The sequence below is a fragment of the Castanea sativa genome, chromosome 10 (assembly GCF_040712315.1).
Source record: "Castanea sativa cultivar Marrone di Chiusa Pesio chromosome 10, ASM4071231v1".
NCBI lineage: Eukaryota > Viridiplantae > Streptophyta > Magnoliopsida > Fagales > Fagaceae > Castanea > Castanea sativa.
The window spans coordinates 28,278,823-28,296,129 of record NC_134022.1 but is presented as its reverse complement, the minus strand read 5'-3'; the positions used below and the strand labels follow the sequence as shown (position 1 = coordinate 28,296,129).

The 17,307-nt window shown below is 40.0% G+C and overlaps 2 protein-coding genes across 2 annotated transcripts; one reads left to right on the top strand and one right to left on the bottom strand.

Annotated features, from left to right (window-relative positions):
• Positions 1–4,539: 4,539 nt before the first annotated feature.
• On the bottom strand, positions 4,540–6,398 carry LOC142613013 (molybdate transporter 1-like). Its single transcript, XM_075785194.1, has one exon. It carries the CDS (start codon positions 6,359–6,361, stop codon positions 4,907–4,909), a length of 1,455 nt encoding a protein of 484 aa, XP_075641309.1. The 5' UTR covers positions 6,362–6,398; the 3' UTR covers positions 4,540–4,906.
• A 5,312-nt stretch (positions 6,399–11,710) lies between these two features.
• LOC142612345 (uncharacterized) lies at positions 11,711–13,623 on the top strand. The gene is made up of 4 exons (XM_075784448.1): positions 11,711–12,642; positions 12,925–13,093; positions 13,208–13,507; positions 13,612–13,623. Exons 1-4 carry the CDS (start codon positions 11,711–11,713, stop codon positions 13,621–13,623), a joined length of 1,413 nt encoding a protein of 470 aa, XP_075640563.1.
• The last annotated feature ends 3,684 nt before the right edge of the window (positions 13,624–17,307 follow it).

Below are 17,307 nucleotides of genomic sequence, written 5' to 3'. Positions count from 1 at the left end.
CCGGATAACCATGTACAAAGCAAGGCAGTTAGATACCCTCTCACAAATAACACTCGTGGTGCCGACACGTATAACAAAAAGGGCAAATAGTGCTAGTTAAGGTTGCCAAAGTCTTTAACAAATTCTTTCATTGTTGAGAAGAAAATTTGACAGGCTACAACGTAGACATGGGGAAACAAAAGTCTTGGCTTTTTTTTATTGGAAAAATGAGGCCAAAATGGGCATTTGCCCATTTCGCCCAAAAAATGTGATAAAATGCCCCCTGTATTTTGCATGATAAATAATATTTTGTATGATAAATAAAATTTTGTTATATATATATGTGTGTGTGTGTGTGCGTGCGCGCGCGTGTACATTACTTATAACTTTTTTGAGAGATCGTTGCACTATGGGTTGACACTAGAGCATTTTCAGCTTGAGGTCTAGATTAGACTCTTTCATTAATGCTTACGATAAGCTAGATATATAACAAATTTCATAACTTCTTTTAAAAAAAAGAGTTAAAATAACGGTTAATTGGTATACAATAAAAGTGAATTTTATTAGTTTTTTTAAGCGAAAGTACGACAATTATCACAATCTATCACCTTAGATGTTGTGCAAAGAGTTGTTGAACATGTAGTGTAGCATTGCTATAGGATTTTTCATTGTAAAAAGAGATCTTTTTTTGAGACAAAGCTATGAGTAAATAATGATTAATCACACAATCAATAAAAGAGGGACATCTAAATTTTGAACATGGAAAAAAGAAATTCCTAGACACTAGTGGATCTTTCATGTGTGTTCCAATACATCTTTGATGGAAAACATGTTCTGCCACAACACTCATAATGGTTTAGTCTGTTTAGAGTACTAGTTGTGAGCAGTGGAGGTAACGAAGTGGCCATGGAAAGAGAAGGGAGGGGTGGTTTTGTTAGGGCTTTAGGTGTGATGATTATTTTGGTGGTGAATTTAGAACATAATATTTTAGGAAGTGCTTCAAGGATATTTACAGATATCCTATTTTGTTTTCATCCACTGACCCCTTCCCTTAAAAAAAAAAGGATGGTATAGGGCTTAAATTGAAAACCATGATGCATATACACTGAACCTGGCTTGAAGCATAATCCAGATTTCATATGTGGGTCATAGTTTTAGATATGTTAAAATATTTCACTTACCAAAAGAATTTTATGAGCATTTTTACTTATATTGTTCAATGTTCTTGGACAGAATTTCCCCTGTTTCTTTGATTTGTTTATTTTTCTTTTACTTCTAATGCGTTAAAAGTAGTCCATGGCCTGGCAAAATCAAGATAGCTATGGAGTTCTATAAATGGAAGATTAACCAATCGAATATCACAAAACGAACAACATCATGCATATGGTTAATTCATCTTTGATTCTGGCGCATTGGGTTCTCAATTTGTTTTTCCCTTTATTGATATTTAACTTCTCCCTTTCCTAGTGGAAGCAGCGAGATTATTTAAAATTAATAAAGTAAAAAATAAAATCTAGATCATGATGGAAGAATTTAATGAGAAGGTTTTAGATTTCAATTTTTAGTTTAGATGGCTTAAATAATGCATGCAACATTAATTTTTATATGAGTGACGAGGATCAAGTTATGTATAATGTAATCTTTTATTAATGTTATACAAATTTATGACTTCTTAGTAGATTAATATTTTAATCATTGCACCGTTGAATTATAAGTTTTCATTATTATGAACAAACATGCTAAATGTTATGTTAATTGAATGCTATTCATTATTTGATCTATAAACCTATGTTCTATGTATAATTTTAACATGTTAAAAAAAAAAAAAACTTGAAATTTAAATATTGGCGAAAACACCATTTTGGTCCTTATATTTTGGAGTCACAATTAATTTAGTCCTTATATTTTGGTAGTAGTCAATTTAGTCTCTGTTTTTTTCATATTGCAAATCAATTCGGTCGTTACCGTTAAGTCATTAACAGAAAATGTTTATGTGGCAAACGGTGTGCTTTGTTGGCATACTTGAAGCTGACATGATAATTAAAATAATAATAATTTTATTTATTGACATAAGAAAAATGTCACCACAGATTTATCAATATTAGAGAAATAAAAAAAAAGAATAGGAAAAAAAACTATTAATAACCAAAAAAAAACATGAATTCAGATTTGAGAAGCGAGAACACAGATTGAATATGAACTCAAAGAACATAAGCCCAGAAAAATATATAATTAAATTTATTTTCAAATGGGAAGAACACAAACCCAGTACATATAGATTTGAACAAAAATTTCTTTACAGGTTCAATCCAAAATTTTTATTTATAACAAAAGTTACAAAACAAGTCAAATCAAACTCAATACATTCACAAAACAAAATAACTATGAAGCTCACAAGTTACATCCAACCTCTGAAGCTCCAATATCATACACAGATACAAAGGGATAATATCAAATGATTAAAATCAAAGAAAAACAAGCACAAAATGGTTCCTCTCCCTCTCTCTACGAATAAGACCCATCTCTACCCCACCTCTACGTTTCTCTCTTCCTCTCCCTCTCTTTGTCTCTACCCTATACCTCCGTCACACTTAGATCTTCGTCACAATCCATGGCTTAAGTTCGTCACAATGAACTTGTCATCTTGTCCCCAGCAACTGAGTTTAATGGTGGTGGTGGTCGTCGAGAAAATGAAGTCGGGCAAGAGCACACCAAGTAATGTAAATAAGCCGATTTTTTTTTTTTTTTTTTGGGTGGGTTAGTTGAAAAGAAGTTAGAGATTCAGAGGTTGATGTGCGAAGGAGAGGATTTGAAGAAAATTTAGTGATTTCTTGAAGGAATTTCAGTTCGATCTATGTTTTCCAACTTCCCAAATCTGAATTCATGTTTTTTTTTTTTTTTGTTCTTAATAGTTTTTTTTTCTAATATTGATAAATTATTTTTTTATTCAGATGCTGAGGTGTAATGCCAATAAAAAAATTTATTATTATTTTAGTTGACAAATCAACTTTGAGTGTGCCAACAAAGCACACTGTTTGCCACTTAAGCAATTTCTGTTAGTGACTTAATGGTAAGGACAAAATTGAATATAAATTAAAAAAAACAGAGAACAAATTGATTGTTATTAAAATGTGGGGACTAAATTGACTATGACTCCAAAATGTAGGGACCAAAATAGTGCTTTTACCTTAAATACTTTATAGATAAGACAATTATTGATCTCTTAAAATTTGGTAAGCACAAAGGATATGAGAAAAAAAAAAATGTAAACTAATGTTAAATTAATCAAATACTTATCCAACAAAAAATTATTAAATTGTCTAACATGGTAAAAAATTACACCAAGTGTTACACGAATCCAACCTATTGTTTATTGACGACATTTAAAAATGAATTAATATATTCAAAATCCCACCATTGCATTAAATTTTCTCATTATTTTTAACATGCATGATAAATTTTGGGTTAATTTGATGTTTTTTACTATTTGATGAATCAATTGTTATTTTTTATATAATTTAAAAATAAAATATCAAATTTTAAACATTCTAATATTTTATAGATGACATAGTTATCAATATTTGATAATCTTAATAATTTGTAAGCATAAAGAGTATTAAAAGGAAATATAATCCAAAGATGGATTTGTCAAAAAATAAAAATAAAACTCATATAATAGAAAATTATTAAGTGATGTAACATTAATTGACTAAGATTACATTATGTGTAACTTGAACTCACCTACTTTATTAATATGTCAATTTGAAATAATTAGGATTTAGGTGTATCATGACTTTTTTTTTTTAATTTATATGATAAGATATTAATTCATAGTTTCTACTCTATAATAATTATTTTTATCATCATTTCAAGATACCAATTAATTTTTGGTTTATGATAGATTCAAACTTAAGTCCCTTCTTTAATGTAAAGAAACTTTACACGAGTTGAGCTAACTAGAATTCATGGGTGCATCATATTATTCCAAATCTATAATATAACAAAAATTTTTGTGAGAGTAAAATCATTAAGACATAAATCATCATTTTTTTTATACAAGATAGAATTTCTACTCTAGTCTAATCTAAGTGTATATGTGTGTGAAACTCCCTCTTAGAGACTTGAACCTCGGCCCTTATCCCCCACACCCCACACCCCACACTCCACAAACACTTATACTTGTGGAGTGACCACCATTAAATCATCATGTATTGTTAAATCCCCATTAAACAATTTATGCTAGTAATTATTCTTAATTTAAATTTGAGGAATTTATTTATTTTATAAGTATATTTGATTCTAAGGAGAAGGAGAATGAAGAGTTTCTAACTAGTCACTTTAATTAGCTTTATAAGGAATGAACTCCCAAGTCTCCAAGTCAATTATGTTGCATCTCTTTATTTCAAATCCAAATGGAAATGTATGCAAGAAGTTAATTAATAATTTAATATACTGGTCCTTATGCGCCAAACAAGAATCTAACTTGCAAGCATCACACGAGACAAGGACAATAGTGAACAACACGAAAGAAAAGCAATAGTGAAGCAACGACAATTACAAAAGTGTGGCTACTACCTTTATTTATATCATCAAAGCAAGCCAATATTTACATAATTACATTGTAGGCATGGAAGAAACAAGCAACAAATTTAGGAACTCAGTCACTCGCCATGTTGAAGTGAAGTGAGTAGCCCTCTAATCAACTATAGAGTTGTAGTCCCCCATCAAAAGACCAAAAAAAAAAAAAAACGTGGAAGACAGTCTTCCCAATTTTTTTACCACTAAATTTTCATTCATAGTGGTTCAAATTCCAAACCGTAGGCAAACTCTAGAAAATACCCTTAAAAACAAAATACAACCACATACTTTTACGCGGTTACACTGAGAAAGAGAGATCATATACTAAAAATTAATTGGAAACTTGTCACTATGGGTCACGCATCCATATCGTAGAACGAGGTTGATCCTTGCTAAAATTTCTTAACCTCAGAAGCAAATGAGCAACAATCCCACACACAAAACCAAGGGCAGCACTTGAACCCACTAGTGAAACTGCTGTGCAAGTAAGCATCACAAACGATTCCTCTTTGGTATTCATGTCCCTTGAAGCCATAGCTAGCTCAATCCCAGCAAACAAGAGCAAAACCCCAAGTACCCCAACAGGAAATTGGTTCAAAATCTTCGCCAAAGAAGTACCTAATACCAAACCTAATATCAATTTAGCTGTACCAAGAATTGCAACACACCCACCACTTCTGCCTCCAAACTTGTACTGTCCAGCTAACCCACCAGCACCATGGCAACTTGGCATAGCTCCAAACCAACACCCTATCACATTCATTAACCCCACAGTGACCGAAAGCGATGTGGGTGAAAAATCTCTTCCTGGAAAAAGATCAGAGGACAATTTGCACACAGCAACCACAGAATTCAATATTGATAAGGGTAGTTGAGGAATTGCTCCCTTAATAAAACCTTCCTTCCATTCATGCTTTGATATTTTCACTACTTCTATAGATGACGGTCCAAATTTGATGTCGTTCACAACTTTTGGATTTCTTATAAAAGCCAAAACCACACCCAACAAAAATATCAAAAAAGCTGAAGGAAGTGAGAAAATAAAATTCCTCAAATTTCTTCTTTTTCTTGTATTAGGACTTTCTTCTTCATCATGACCGTTGGTGGTTTCTCTTTCATCTGTGTGTTCCATTTCCTCGCCTGCACCATTGACAGTAACAATAAAACAAGCACAAACAATAGCTAAAACCAAGCCATCCAATCCAAGCCAAGGCCTATTTCCCATAGACTTAGACTTAGAAAAATTCTGAACTGTTCTAACGTATTTGACAGCAGTGAGTGCAAATGACAAGCCTTGTGCTAGCTGAATTCCTCTAACAACAGAGAGAGGAATTAGCTTATACACTAGTTGCATCAAACCTGTGACACCCAATACAAACAATACTCCACCGGTTATAATTCCGGCAGCCATGATCTCCGGGACGCCAAAACCGGTACCGGATATGGCCACAGCAGCTATGGCTTTCATGGGCTGGACTGGCATAGGAACACCATAGATGGCACCAGTGATAATGTTGTAGACCCCGGTGAATATTAATGTTGTCCCTAAGTTAAGGCCATCTGCTAGTGTCAAGGCCAACACTATTGGTATGTATGTGCCTAAGTCCCCCATTGCTCCGTTCAATTCAGCACATTTGGACCGAAAACCCAAGTTGGCTTTCATTTTGTAGGCAAAGTTAGCAGCACAACTGAACAAGGGTGAGTGGTGAGTGGTTTCAGTAGGTGGGGTTTGGAGGGCATGGTTATGGGGTTGTGGGATTTGGGGGTCTTTTTTTTGTGGGATTTGGGGGTCTTGGGACTCCATGGAAGTGTCAAACGTATAACTGAGAATGAATGTGAACGCAAATTAATAGCAAGGAAGTATAGAAAATGTGAATGGAATGTTAGCATATTTATACTAAATTATTGGGGGTAATAAGTGAGGTTAGAGTGTCCTTTTGAGTGTCCTTTTGATTGATTTAAAGGCCAAATTATCTATGTCAGTTTGACGTAGTCACAGGGGTAATTTCGATTTTAACAAGTCTAGTTGCTTACTAAATTTCATAAATTTATGCTTAGGTTTGGCATAAACTGCTTAGACCTCAGGGTAAATGTCTCTAGACTATTGGCCAACTGATTTTGACGGATGGGATTATTTCTCTGAGTATAAAAGGTCTCTTCATTAAAAATATCATTTTAACCGAAGGCTCTTTTTATTATAACTAGCATTATGACGGTGCAATGCACGGCTTAATCAAAATTTATATTTAAATAATTTTTTTATTAATTTACTTAAAATAAATAAATATTTTACTTTTAGTTTACATAATGTATGCATGTTGTGTGAGACTAAGGTATCATAAAATGCATATATATATATAATGATTTTTAATAATACATTGTACTTTAAGGCTCAATTAATCACATATATTTAAATGGAAAATTTTTGAATTTAATAGTTAAAAATTATCCAAAACAATAATTGAAATCATGTTTAAGTAGAAATCTCAATTCAATAATTAAGAATAATCTAAATTACTAAACATTTAAAAATTTGAAGTATAGAGAGACTCACAGGATAATTTAATTTTTGTCCCCAAAAGCATGAAAGAAGACACTGAAACTTGAGTGAGTTTCAACCTACCACATTTAAGTTAAACTTAAAGTTTAAGTCTTGTACGTTGCATGCTACATGTGTGTGTATATGCATGAAAAATGATCTGAATTTAACATTTATTTCAGAAAAGAGGTGGTATTGTCTTACCCTTATCTAGCTAATTCTTGTTATAATACCTTTGTTTTGCAAGGAGAGAGAGAAACACTTCTTCTGGAAAAAAAGAAAAAGAAAAAGTCAGTGTATAATATATAATAGCTAAGATATTAATCTTTGGAAGTGGTATCTCATACAAATTAGTATTTCAATTGTGGGTTTTAGTAGTTAGAAATTAGCGCATAGTAGTTAATAATTAGAATGAAATTTTTTTAAACCAATCCCTTAAAAAAAATTTAATAGAATTTAAATCACGTTAATAAAAAGTTACTGATAAAACTATTATTAGTAAATGTGAGGACCCGAGGACCTAAGAACCCGAGGACCCGAAGAAAGGAAGGCCAACATTTAGAAAGGAAGGCCAACATTTAGAAGGAAAGATGAGCTCTCTCCAGGTGTGCCCGAAGATGAGGTGGCGTGGACGATAACTAAATAAGGGGCATGTTACAAATATCTGGTTGTAATAGGCTGATTTGGAAGGTTGCAAGGTTGCATTAAATGCTTGGCAACAACCATTCTGGCCGCATTAATTAGCAAGCATCTACTCTATCCGTCGCATTAATGTGGACATGACCTGAACAGTGCGGGATGCAAAGTGGAATCTTGTTCCATTGCCGACGGACAAGTGTCACGGGAAAAGGACCGCAGATTGCAAGGTGTAAGGCTACGATGAAAACAGAGAATAGTATAAATAGGAATCAAGAGATTACGAGAAGGGGGCTTTTTGTTGTTGAACCCTCTCTACAAAATGTATTGTATGAGGACTCTTAAGTGAATAGAGCAATAGTAACGTTTTGAAGTTGATTTTATGAGCTTTTGGTCCTTACAATTGGCGCCGTCTGTGGGAACAACAACAGCGTAGCATATTCCATTTAGAAGTGTATGGCGGAGGTGTATTTGGAAGGGGAAGAATCTGTAAGCTCACGAAGCAGGGACGTAGCTGTAAGTCTCCAGCGTGATAAGGGGAAAGGGCATACTTCGGGCGTGGTGAAGGCATATGATGGCGATCATAGGGCTGAGCAACGATCGTTAACTGAGGGGCATATGTCTCGCGACGATGTGTTGCGACAGATGCAATCTGAGATAGCGTACTTACGCAAGCGTGTGGATAGTAAGAAGCGGAGACGTAAGGATAATGCTAGCTCTTCCAGTGATAGTTCGGAAGCGAACCCAGGAGGAATTCATCCCCCAATGTTTGAGCCTACTCGAAGTATGACCCATGCTAGTGTGTCTTCGGGCGTTAGGGCAAAGCAGCTGAGAGTGACGAAGATGCCCGATACTGATGGAATATATCGCGAGGACGGGGGTGATGCAATGGGTAAAGCCCTGAGACAAATTGCCAAATCCCCTTTTGTGGCAAGGATAAACAGGGCAAAGCTACCTCGTAGGTTTTCCCAACCCATCTTTACTGTGTATAATGGGAGGACTGACCCTGTGGAGCACGTTAGTCATTTTAGTCAGAAGATGGCCGTTTATTCGAATAATGAGGCATTGATGTGTAGAGTTTTTCCCTCCAGTTTGGGGCCCGTGGCTATGAGGTGGTTTGATGCTTTGGCAGAAGGTTCCCTGAGGTCTTTTGAGGAATTGACTAGGGCATTTGGAGCAAGGTTCATAACTTGTACAAGGATTCCAAAACCTTTGGATGCTCTACTGTCTATGTCCATGAGGGAAGGTGAAACACTCAAAACCTATTCTGACCGATACTGGGAAACGTATAATGAAATTGATGGGGATGTGGAGAGTGTAGCCGTGAGAACTTTCAAGGTGGGTCTTCCCACGGAGCATGGTTTAAGGAAGTCTTTGACAATGAAGGCCGCGATAGATATGCGTCAGCTTATGGACCGGATAGATAAATATAAACGGGTAGAGGAGGATCAGATGCAAAGCAAAGGCAAAATGAAAGGATATCTAGAGAGGAAGGATCTTCGGGAAGGGGGGTTTCAAGGTATTCGGCCCAAACGAGACTTTACAAGCCATCCGAGGACCGCCGAGCCTCCTCTAGTTAACTCACTGTTTAAGGAGCCTGTGCATCACATCCTGGAGAAAATTCGGCATGAGCCATACTTTAGGCCACCAAACAAAATGAGTGGCGATGCATCCCTGAGGAACCAAAACCTCCACTGCCATTACCACCAGGATAAGGGGCATACCACGGAGAAGTGCAGGACGTTGCGCGACCATTTAAATCAATTGATTAGGGCCGGGAAGATCAACCACTTATTGGCAAAGCCGAATGGGAATCAGGAACAACTAGATACTCGGAAATTTTGGGGTCAGGCCCCTCAACCATCTTTAGGCACTATTAACGTCATCTTGACCCAGCCGAGAGGAAACTTTGGGAACCCTTCTCGGGTCATGTCCGTTTAAAACAAGTGTGGGACTGAGGACGTGGAAGAGAATCATCAAACAAATAAAAGACTCAGATCCTTGGTGACGCTTACTTTGGGTTTTTCTGATAAGGATAAAGAGGGAACGTTTCAACCCCACGACGATGCCTTGGTCGTCACAGTTCGTATCGGGGGATATGATGTAAGATGAGTCTTGGTGGATGATGGAAGTGGTGCCGAGATTATGTATCCGGACCTATTCAATGGATTGAAGTTGAAAGAGGAGGACTTGGAAAAATACGACCATCCCTTGGTCGGTTTTGATGGAAACCAGGTGATCCCACGAGGAATGATTAGGCTGCCTGTGCAGGTGGAGGGTTCCGAGGTATATGTAAACTTCATAGTTGTTATGGCATATTCTTCATACACGGCCATTTTGGCCAGACCGTGGTTGCATGCAATGGAGGCAGTTTCATCAACTCTACATGTGATGGTGAAGTACCCTACAGGGGGAAGCGTGGGAGTGTTACATGGTAGTCAAACGGTGGCTAGGCAATGTCTAATGTCTGCCACTATTCGTACGGGCCGAGGTTCGTTGGAAGGGGAAGTTCCTGAAACATCATAGCAATTAAAGGAGGTTGCTCAGGAAGTCGGCCCAGTTGAAGATGAAGGGTCTGCCGAGAAGCTAACCAAGGTAATTATTGGGGAAGATAAAGAGAAGTATTTTCAAGTCGGATCCAAGCTGCCGACACAGGAAAGAGAAGAGTTGATTCAATTCCTGCGAGATAATATTGATGTTTTTGCATGGACGACTTATGATGTGCCAGGAATTAATCCAGAGGTTATCTGCCACCATTTGAATGTTAACCCTCATGCGACGCCTAGACAGCAACCTCCTCGGCGGGCATCTCAAGAGCACGCCGAGGCAGTTAAAGAGGAGGTTGGGAAGCTAAAGCAAGCCGGTGCGATCAAGGAGATCTTCTATCCTGAATGGCTGGCCAATACTGTCGTAGTAAAAAAGAAAAATGGGAAATGGAGAGTCTGTATTGACTTTACAGATCTGAATAGGGCATGTCCCAAGGATCCTTTCCCTATTCCTAGAATTGACCAATTGGTGGATGCAACTGTGGGACACCCCCGAATGAGCTTCTTGGATGCGTTCCAAGGGTATCACCAAATCCCGTTGTCACTGAATGATCAGGAGAAGATGGCTTTTCGTGCCCCGAATGGTAATTACCATTACCGAGTAATGCCCTTTGGTCTGAAGAATGCAGGGTCCACTTATCAACGAATGGTGACCAGAATGTTCGATGCGCAGTTGGGACGTAACATGGAAGCTTATATCGATGACATGGTAATCAAAAGTAAGAAGATAGAAGACCATCTGACAGATTTGCAGGAGACCTTCTCGGTGTTAAGAAAGTATAAGATACGCTTGAATGCATCAAAGTGTTCTTTCGGAGTGGGCTCGGGAAAATTTTTGGGGTACATGATTACTCATCGGGGAATTGAAGTTAATCCTGACCAAATTAAGGCTGTCTTAGGATTGCATCCCCCTCGGAGCCCGAAAGAGGTGCAGAGGTTAGCTGGCATGATTGCAGCCTTGAACAGGTTCATTTCGCGGTCGGCAGACAGGTGCCGCCCATTTTATCGCCTTTTGCACAGGTGGAAAGATTTCCAGTGGTCTAACGAATGCAATTTGGCTTTTGAGGATTTAAAGCAATACCTATCTAGACCGCCGATACTATCAACGCCCGAGAAGGAAGAAGTGCTATATGCTTATCTAGCCGTCACAAATCACTCCGTAAGTCTTGTCTTAATACGGAATGATGACGGGGTCCAGAAACCAATATACTATGTCAGCAAGTCCTTGCAAGAAGTTGAACAGCGATACCTACCGCTGGAAAAAGCGCTTCTAGCCGTGGTGCACGCAACAAGGAAATTGCCTCATTACTTCCAAGCTCACACCGTGGTGATACTCACTCAGTTGCCTCTACAAGCTATCACGCGAAAATCGGATTATACGGGTCGTGTAGCAAAGTGGGGAACCAAGCTGGGAGCTTATGATATCAAGTATATGCCCCGGACGGCTATCAAAGGGCAAATCCTTGCCGACTTCGTGGCCGAGTTCACGGACGGTCAGGCTTATCCCGAAGATGCCGTGATGTCAATAATGTCCATTGGAACGGAAAACATCACTCCATGGGAAGTCTACACGGATGGGGCATCAAATCGAAAGGGAGCCGGGGTTGGAGTTGTGTTAATATCCCCCGAGAAACTAGTCATTGAAAAGTCATTGAGGTTGGGATTCCCAGCAACTAATAATGAGGCCGAGTACGAGGCTCTCTTAGTGGGCTCCCAGATGGTTAAACATTTGGGAGGAAAAGTAGTGAGGGTGTTCTGTGATTCCCGATTGGTGGTCGGACAAGTTAATGGAGAGTTTGAGGCAAAAGATGAGCGGATGAAAAGCTATCTGAAACGAGTCCAAGGGGTGTTGGGTTTGTTTGACAGTTTCAAGGTACAGCAAATCCCAAGGGGACATAACTCTCATGCTGATTCATTAGCAATGTTAGCCACTTCGCTGGGATCGAAGTTACCGCGTATGGTTATGGTGGAGGATTTGTTGTCCTCTAGCTTAACCAGCATCCCGGCAGTACGGGTTCACAGCATTCATGTAGGCCCAAGCTGGATGGACCCAATTATAGCTTTCTTACAGCACGGAATACTACCTGAAGATAGAAAGATGGCCGAGACGATACGAAGAAGTGCACCCCGTTACTGGCTATCGGAGGAGAAAAAACTCTATAGGCGTTCCTATGCAGGTCCGTACCTCCTTTGCGTACATCCTGAAGTCGTGGAACCTTTGCTGGAAGAATTGCATGAGGGTGTGTGTGGGAGCTACACTGGAGGAAGATCATTAGCACATAGAGCCATGACCCAAGGGTATTGGTGGCCAAGCATGCAGAGAACCTCTCAAGAGAATGCCAAGAAGTGTGATCAATGTCAAAGGTTTGCACCCAATGTACATCAACCAGGAGGTAACTTAAATCCGTTGTCCAGCCCATGGCCCTTTGCTAAGTGGGGTTTAGATATCGTCGGGCCGTTTCCTCGGGCAACAGGTAATAGGAGATGGCTCATCGTCGGCACGGATTACTTCACGAAATGGGTGGAGGCCGAGCCATTAGCCAACATTAGGGATGTGGATGCAAAAAGATTCATCTGGAAAAATATCATAACTCGCTTCGGGGTCCCACATACCTTGATATCTGATAATGGTCTTCAATTTGATAGCAAAGTTTTCCGGCGGTACTGCGCAGAAATGGGAATAAGAAATGGATATTCCACACCGTACTATCCCCAAGGAAATGGACAGGCCGAAGCAACAAATAAAGTCATCTTGGCAGGTTTGAAGAAACGATTGGATGACGCTAAAGGAGGCTGGGTAGAAGAATTACCTCATGTATTATGGGCTTATCGCACTACACCCCGAAGATCAACAGGCGAGACTCCCTTTTCAATGACGTATGGGATGGAAGCTATAATACCATTAGAGTCAGGTTTTCCCACCCTGAAGTCCGACCAGTATGACGAAGCGAGCAATCATGATCTGATGAATGATTGTTTGAATACTATTGAGGAAAGTAGAGAAATAGCCAATGTGAAGATGGGCAACTATCAGCAGAAGCTCAAGCAGACATATGACAAGGGAGTTAGGACCAGGCCCTTGGTACCAGGAGATTTGGTACTAAGAAAGGTAGTGGGGGTAGCAAAGAATCCCGCCTGGGGAAAATTGGGTCCAAACTGGGAAGGCCCATATAGAATTACCTCAATGGCAGGTATAGGGGCTTATCGTTTAGAGGATCTGGATGGAAGGGTGATTCCTCGCCCTTGGAATGTAAATAACTTACGACGATATTATTATTAAGAAAAGAATCTCCTTTTGTGTGAGGCTTCTGTTCGTTTCAAATTCTGTATCAGCAAAAAGCATAAGTGTTAAACTGACCTTAGTGCTTGTTCGGCTCCTCGGGCCACAAGTCTAAGAGAAATTAATCACTTGCAAAAACATAAGTGTTAAACTGACCTTAGTGCTTGTTCGGCTCCTCGGGCCACAAGTCTAAGAGAAATTAATCACTTGCAAAAGCATAAGTGTTAAACTGACCTTAGTGCTTGTTCGGCTCCTCGGGCCACAAGTCTAAGAGAAATTAATCACTTGCAAAAGCATAAGTGTTAAACTGACCTTAGTGCTTGTTCGGCTCCTCGGGCCACAAGTCTAAGAGAAATTAATCACTTGCAAAAACCTAAGTGTTAAATTGACCTTAGTGCTTGTTCGGCTCCTCGGGCCAAAAGTCTAAGAGAAATTATTCACTTGCAAAAGCATAAGTGTTAAACTGACCTTAGTGCTTGTTCGGCTCCACGAGCCACAAGTCTAAGAGAAATTAATCACTTGCAAAAGCATAAGTGTTAAACTGACCTTAGTGCTTGTTCGGCTCCTCGGGCCACAAGTCTAAGAGAAATTAATCACTTGCAAACCATCACACAGGAATTGTAAGTCCAACAAAATCACGGCTAAAGAAATCTCAAATATGTAAAGCACTAACATAAAATAAATCATTGAGCCTTGTTGTTCAATAGCATATTGAACCTCAAACTTTCCGTTTCAAACGTCAAAGAAGGTCAAGTGGTGAAATTATGGTGCTCAGGTCAAACTGTTCGTGGTTCTTAAAATCACAAGTATAATGAACTACTTCGTAGTGGAATTATGATTGTTAGTTCAAGTAAGTTTTTATCTGGTCACATACAAAACGACAAATAAAAATGACATCATATTGTAATAAGACGTGTATATGAAATAGAAGAAAAGAGCTAAGTATTCATTTCTCAGCAAATGTCTGTTACAAAACCGGGGCAATCATATGGCCCCTTACATCCGTAAAAAAAAAATAATAATAAATATATATAAAACAAAAAAGAGGCAATAACTACGAAAGGACTACGCAACAGGTTGCTTGTCTTTTCTTTTCTTTGGGTCTTTTTCTTTTTTCTTCTTTTTTGGCTCTTCAGCCAATTCACCCTCAGTTACTTCATCCACGGGCTGGGCTGGGGGAGAAGGGTCCTTTGAGACTGGGGTATCAGAAGGAGCAGAAGCAGGGGTAGGCACTACAGGATCAGTTGTCGGTGCTGGAGGAGTAGGGGCTAAGCATAAAGCAGGGGGATAATAAATGTTGTCGGGAATACGGATTACTGCGTCAGCATCCACTCCCGCAGCGTCCAAAGCGCGGCCCCACACCTCCGAGCAGAACGCTCTGGCAACTCCTCTAAGTTGGGCAGTTAAGCTGTCAGAAGCTTTTTTCATCCCAGCATCATACGCTGCTTGCTCGGCAACAGCCTGCTCTTGCTCCTTCTTGGCCAGCAGTTCTTTCGTTTGTTTGAGCTCGACAACAGTGAGGGCGAGCCTGCTTTGAGCCTATTTCTGGGCCTCAAAAGCGAGATTTGCTTGCGACTCATAGCTTTTCAGGGCCGACTCAGCATTCTTGTGAGCTTTTTCTACCTCAGACAGGCGAGTGAGGGTCTCCTTTAAGTTCAGGTCAGCTTCTTTTTGTGCCTTTGTTGCCGCCTCGGCATTTTGATCAGCTTTTCGGGCAAGATCTAGGGAATGATCTACCCACTCCTCAGCCATGAATGAAGCCTGGACCGCCTATGATATATTTGAGTTAATAAGGTTAGTCATGATACATAATTAAACTCATACTTAGAATGCACAAAAACTTCGAAAAATACCTTGGCTAAGTCCTGCTTCAAAGACAAGAAAACCTCCCTCTTACGGAAGGACCGCAACTCTGCCATGTCTTCGGGAAGGCATAGAGCCTTCTCTAGACACTCGGCCACCAAGCTCGAGCTTCCTTTCTTCGGATCCCGCAGATTGGCGTCATCCAAAACAGGGCTGCCCGAGCTGAGAGTGAAGTTGGGCCGCCAGGTTTATGCTTTCCTTGTAGATTCACCACTGGGGTCTTTCGAAGAACCAGTGGGAGCAATTTTCTTGGAAAGGGCCTTTGCAGCCCTGTTATCTTTAACAGAGGGGTCAAGGTTTTCCCCTTCTTCGATGTCTATAACATGTTTGCTACTCTGACCCCTTTGCGTTTTTTATCTGTCGCCTCCGAGGGGGGTGCCTGAGTAACAGCTGGAGTAACGGGACAAGGAGGAACCGACACGGCTGGCGAAGAACTGCCTGCATGTGCCTGTAGTAGGGCCAACAGGTCGGGCTCTTTTTCTTGGAAACCCATTTGACTGGTGGACGGTTGGGAATTGGAAGGAGCGTCTGGGCGGTAGAACACCTCAAAGTCTTCCTCTGTCACCTCGAGAGAAGGGAGCTCGGGCGTGGCAGCTCTTTCCTCAACAACAGGATTAGCAGCTTGCTCCAAAGGAGGATAGATCAGTTGGGCGGCGAGTGAAGCAGGAAGTTGTGCGTCCTGAATTCCTGCAGGGGGAGGTACGGCTAATAAGAATCCTGGGGCGGCAACGTCAATTTGAGCTAGCCTTAAATCTCTTGCTCTTATCACGTTCTTCGGGCTTTGGAAGCGTTTAGTAGAGGGGCTGTATCCGAGGATAAGGTGGGCTGCTCGGAGCTGTCCGTCCCTATGTACGAATATCTCCGATCGAAGAATCCTGTTCAAATCAGCACGGTTCACGACGGACAGATTCGGGGCAGTATGGTAATCGTCTGCAACAAAAAATGAAGGCATTTAAACAAATACGTGGTGTGGTGTAAAGCACAGAAAAGAATATGGTTAGTCCTAAGTGCTAAGCTAGTCCTCGGGAACCCTACCTGGTACCCCTTCTCGGGTAGGGCAATGCAATCCGTCATGCCAATTACCCGAGATGACGAGATAATCTTCATCCATCCCTTTGCTTGAATCGGGTAAACAGGAAATCAGCCTAACAGAAGGGATTCTACACTTCATATAGTATTTAGTCCTGTCCCCTTTTTGGCAGTTATATACCCAATTTACATCCTGCCAGGTCAAGTTGGTTCCCAGTTTTCAATTAAGGGCATCCGCGCATCCTAAAATTCTAAGGACATTTGGGGAGCATTGCGAAGGGGTAAGCCTATAATTTATTAGAAAATCCCTAGTTACTCTACCCATAGGAATTTCCATACCCCCCTCAATAAATGCAATCATCGGAATCAAAATGGATTCAGGTGGCCGAGACACCAGTGGAATATCTTCTACCTCACAATACGTAATATCTACGTCATTGGGGATCCGATATCGGTCCTTAAAAGCGGCCTTCGCCTCATTCGTATTCACTAACTTAGCGTATCTACCCATTAACCCCCGCTGCAAGAGGAGAAAAGTAAGCAAGAAGAGGAAAAAGGAAAGGAAAATGAACACACCTCTGATAATCGCTTAAGGATGGTCCTCGGGAGCTCACTTTTCTTTCAATCCTTCGAAATGGCAAAATGAGCTTTATCCAGCGTAAAAAGTTGCTTTTATAGGGGTGGGGGAAGTGGAAGTAATGGGGTAAAAGAATAAGAGCGGTAACTTTCCCGCTCATAATTAAGAGCAAAATCTGAACCGTACATTTCTTATCCAACCGTAGAACGTGCGCGGGAAAAGAAGCGTCAGGCGCCATAAATGCCTCAACGTGGGATACGAGGCGCCAGATGCGGATCAT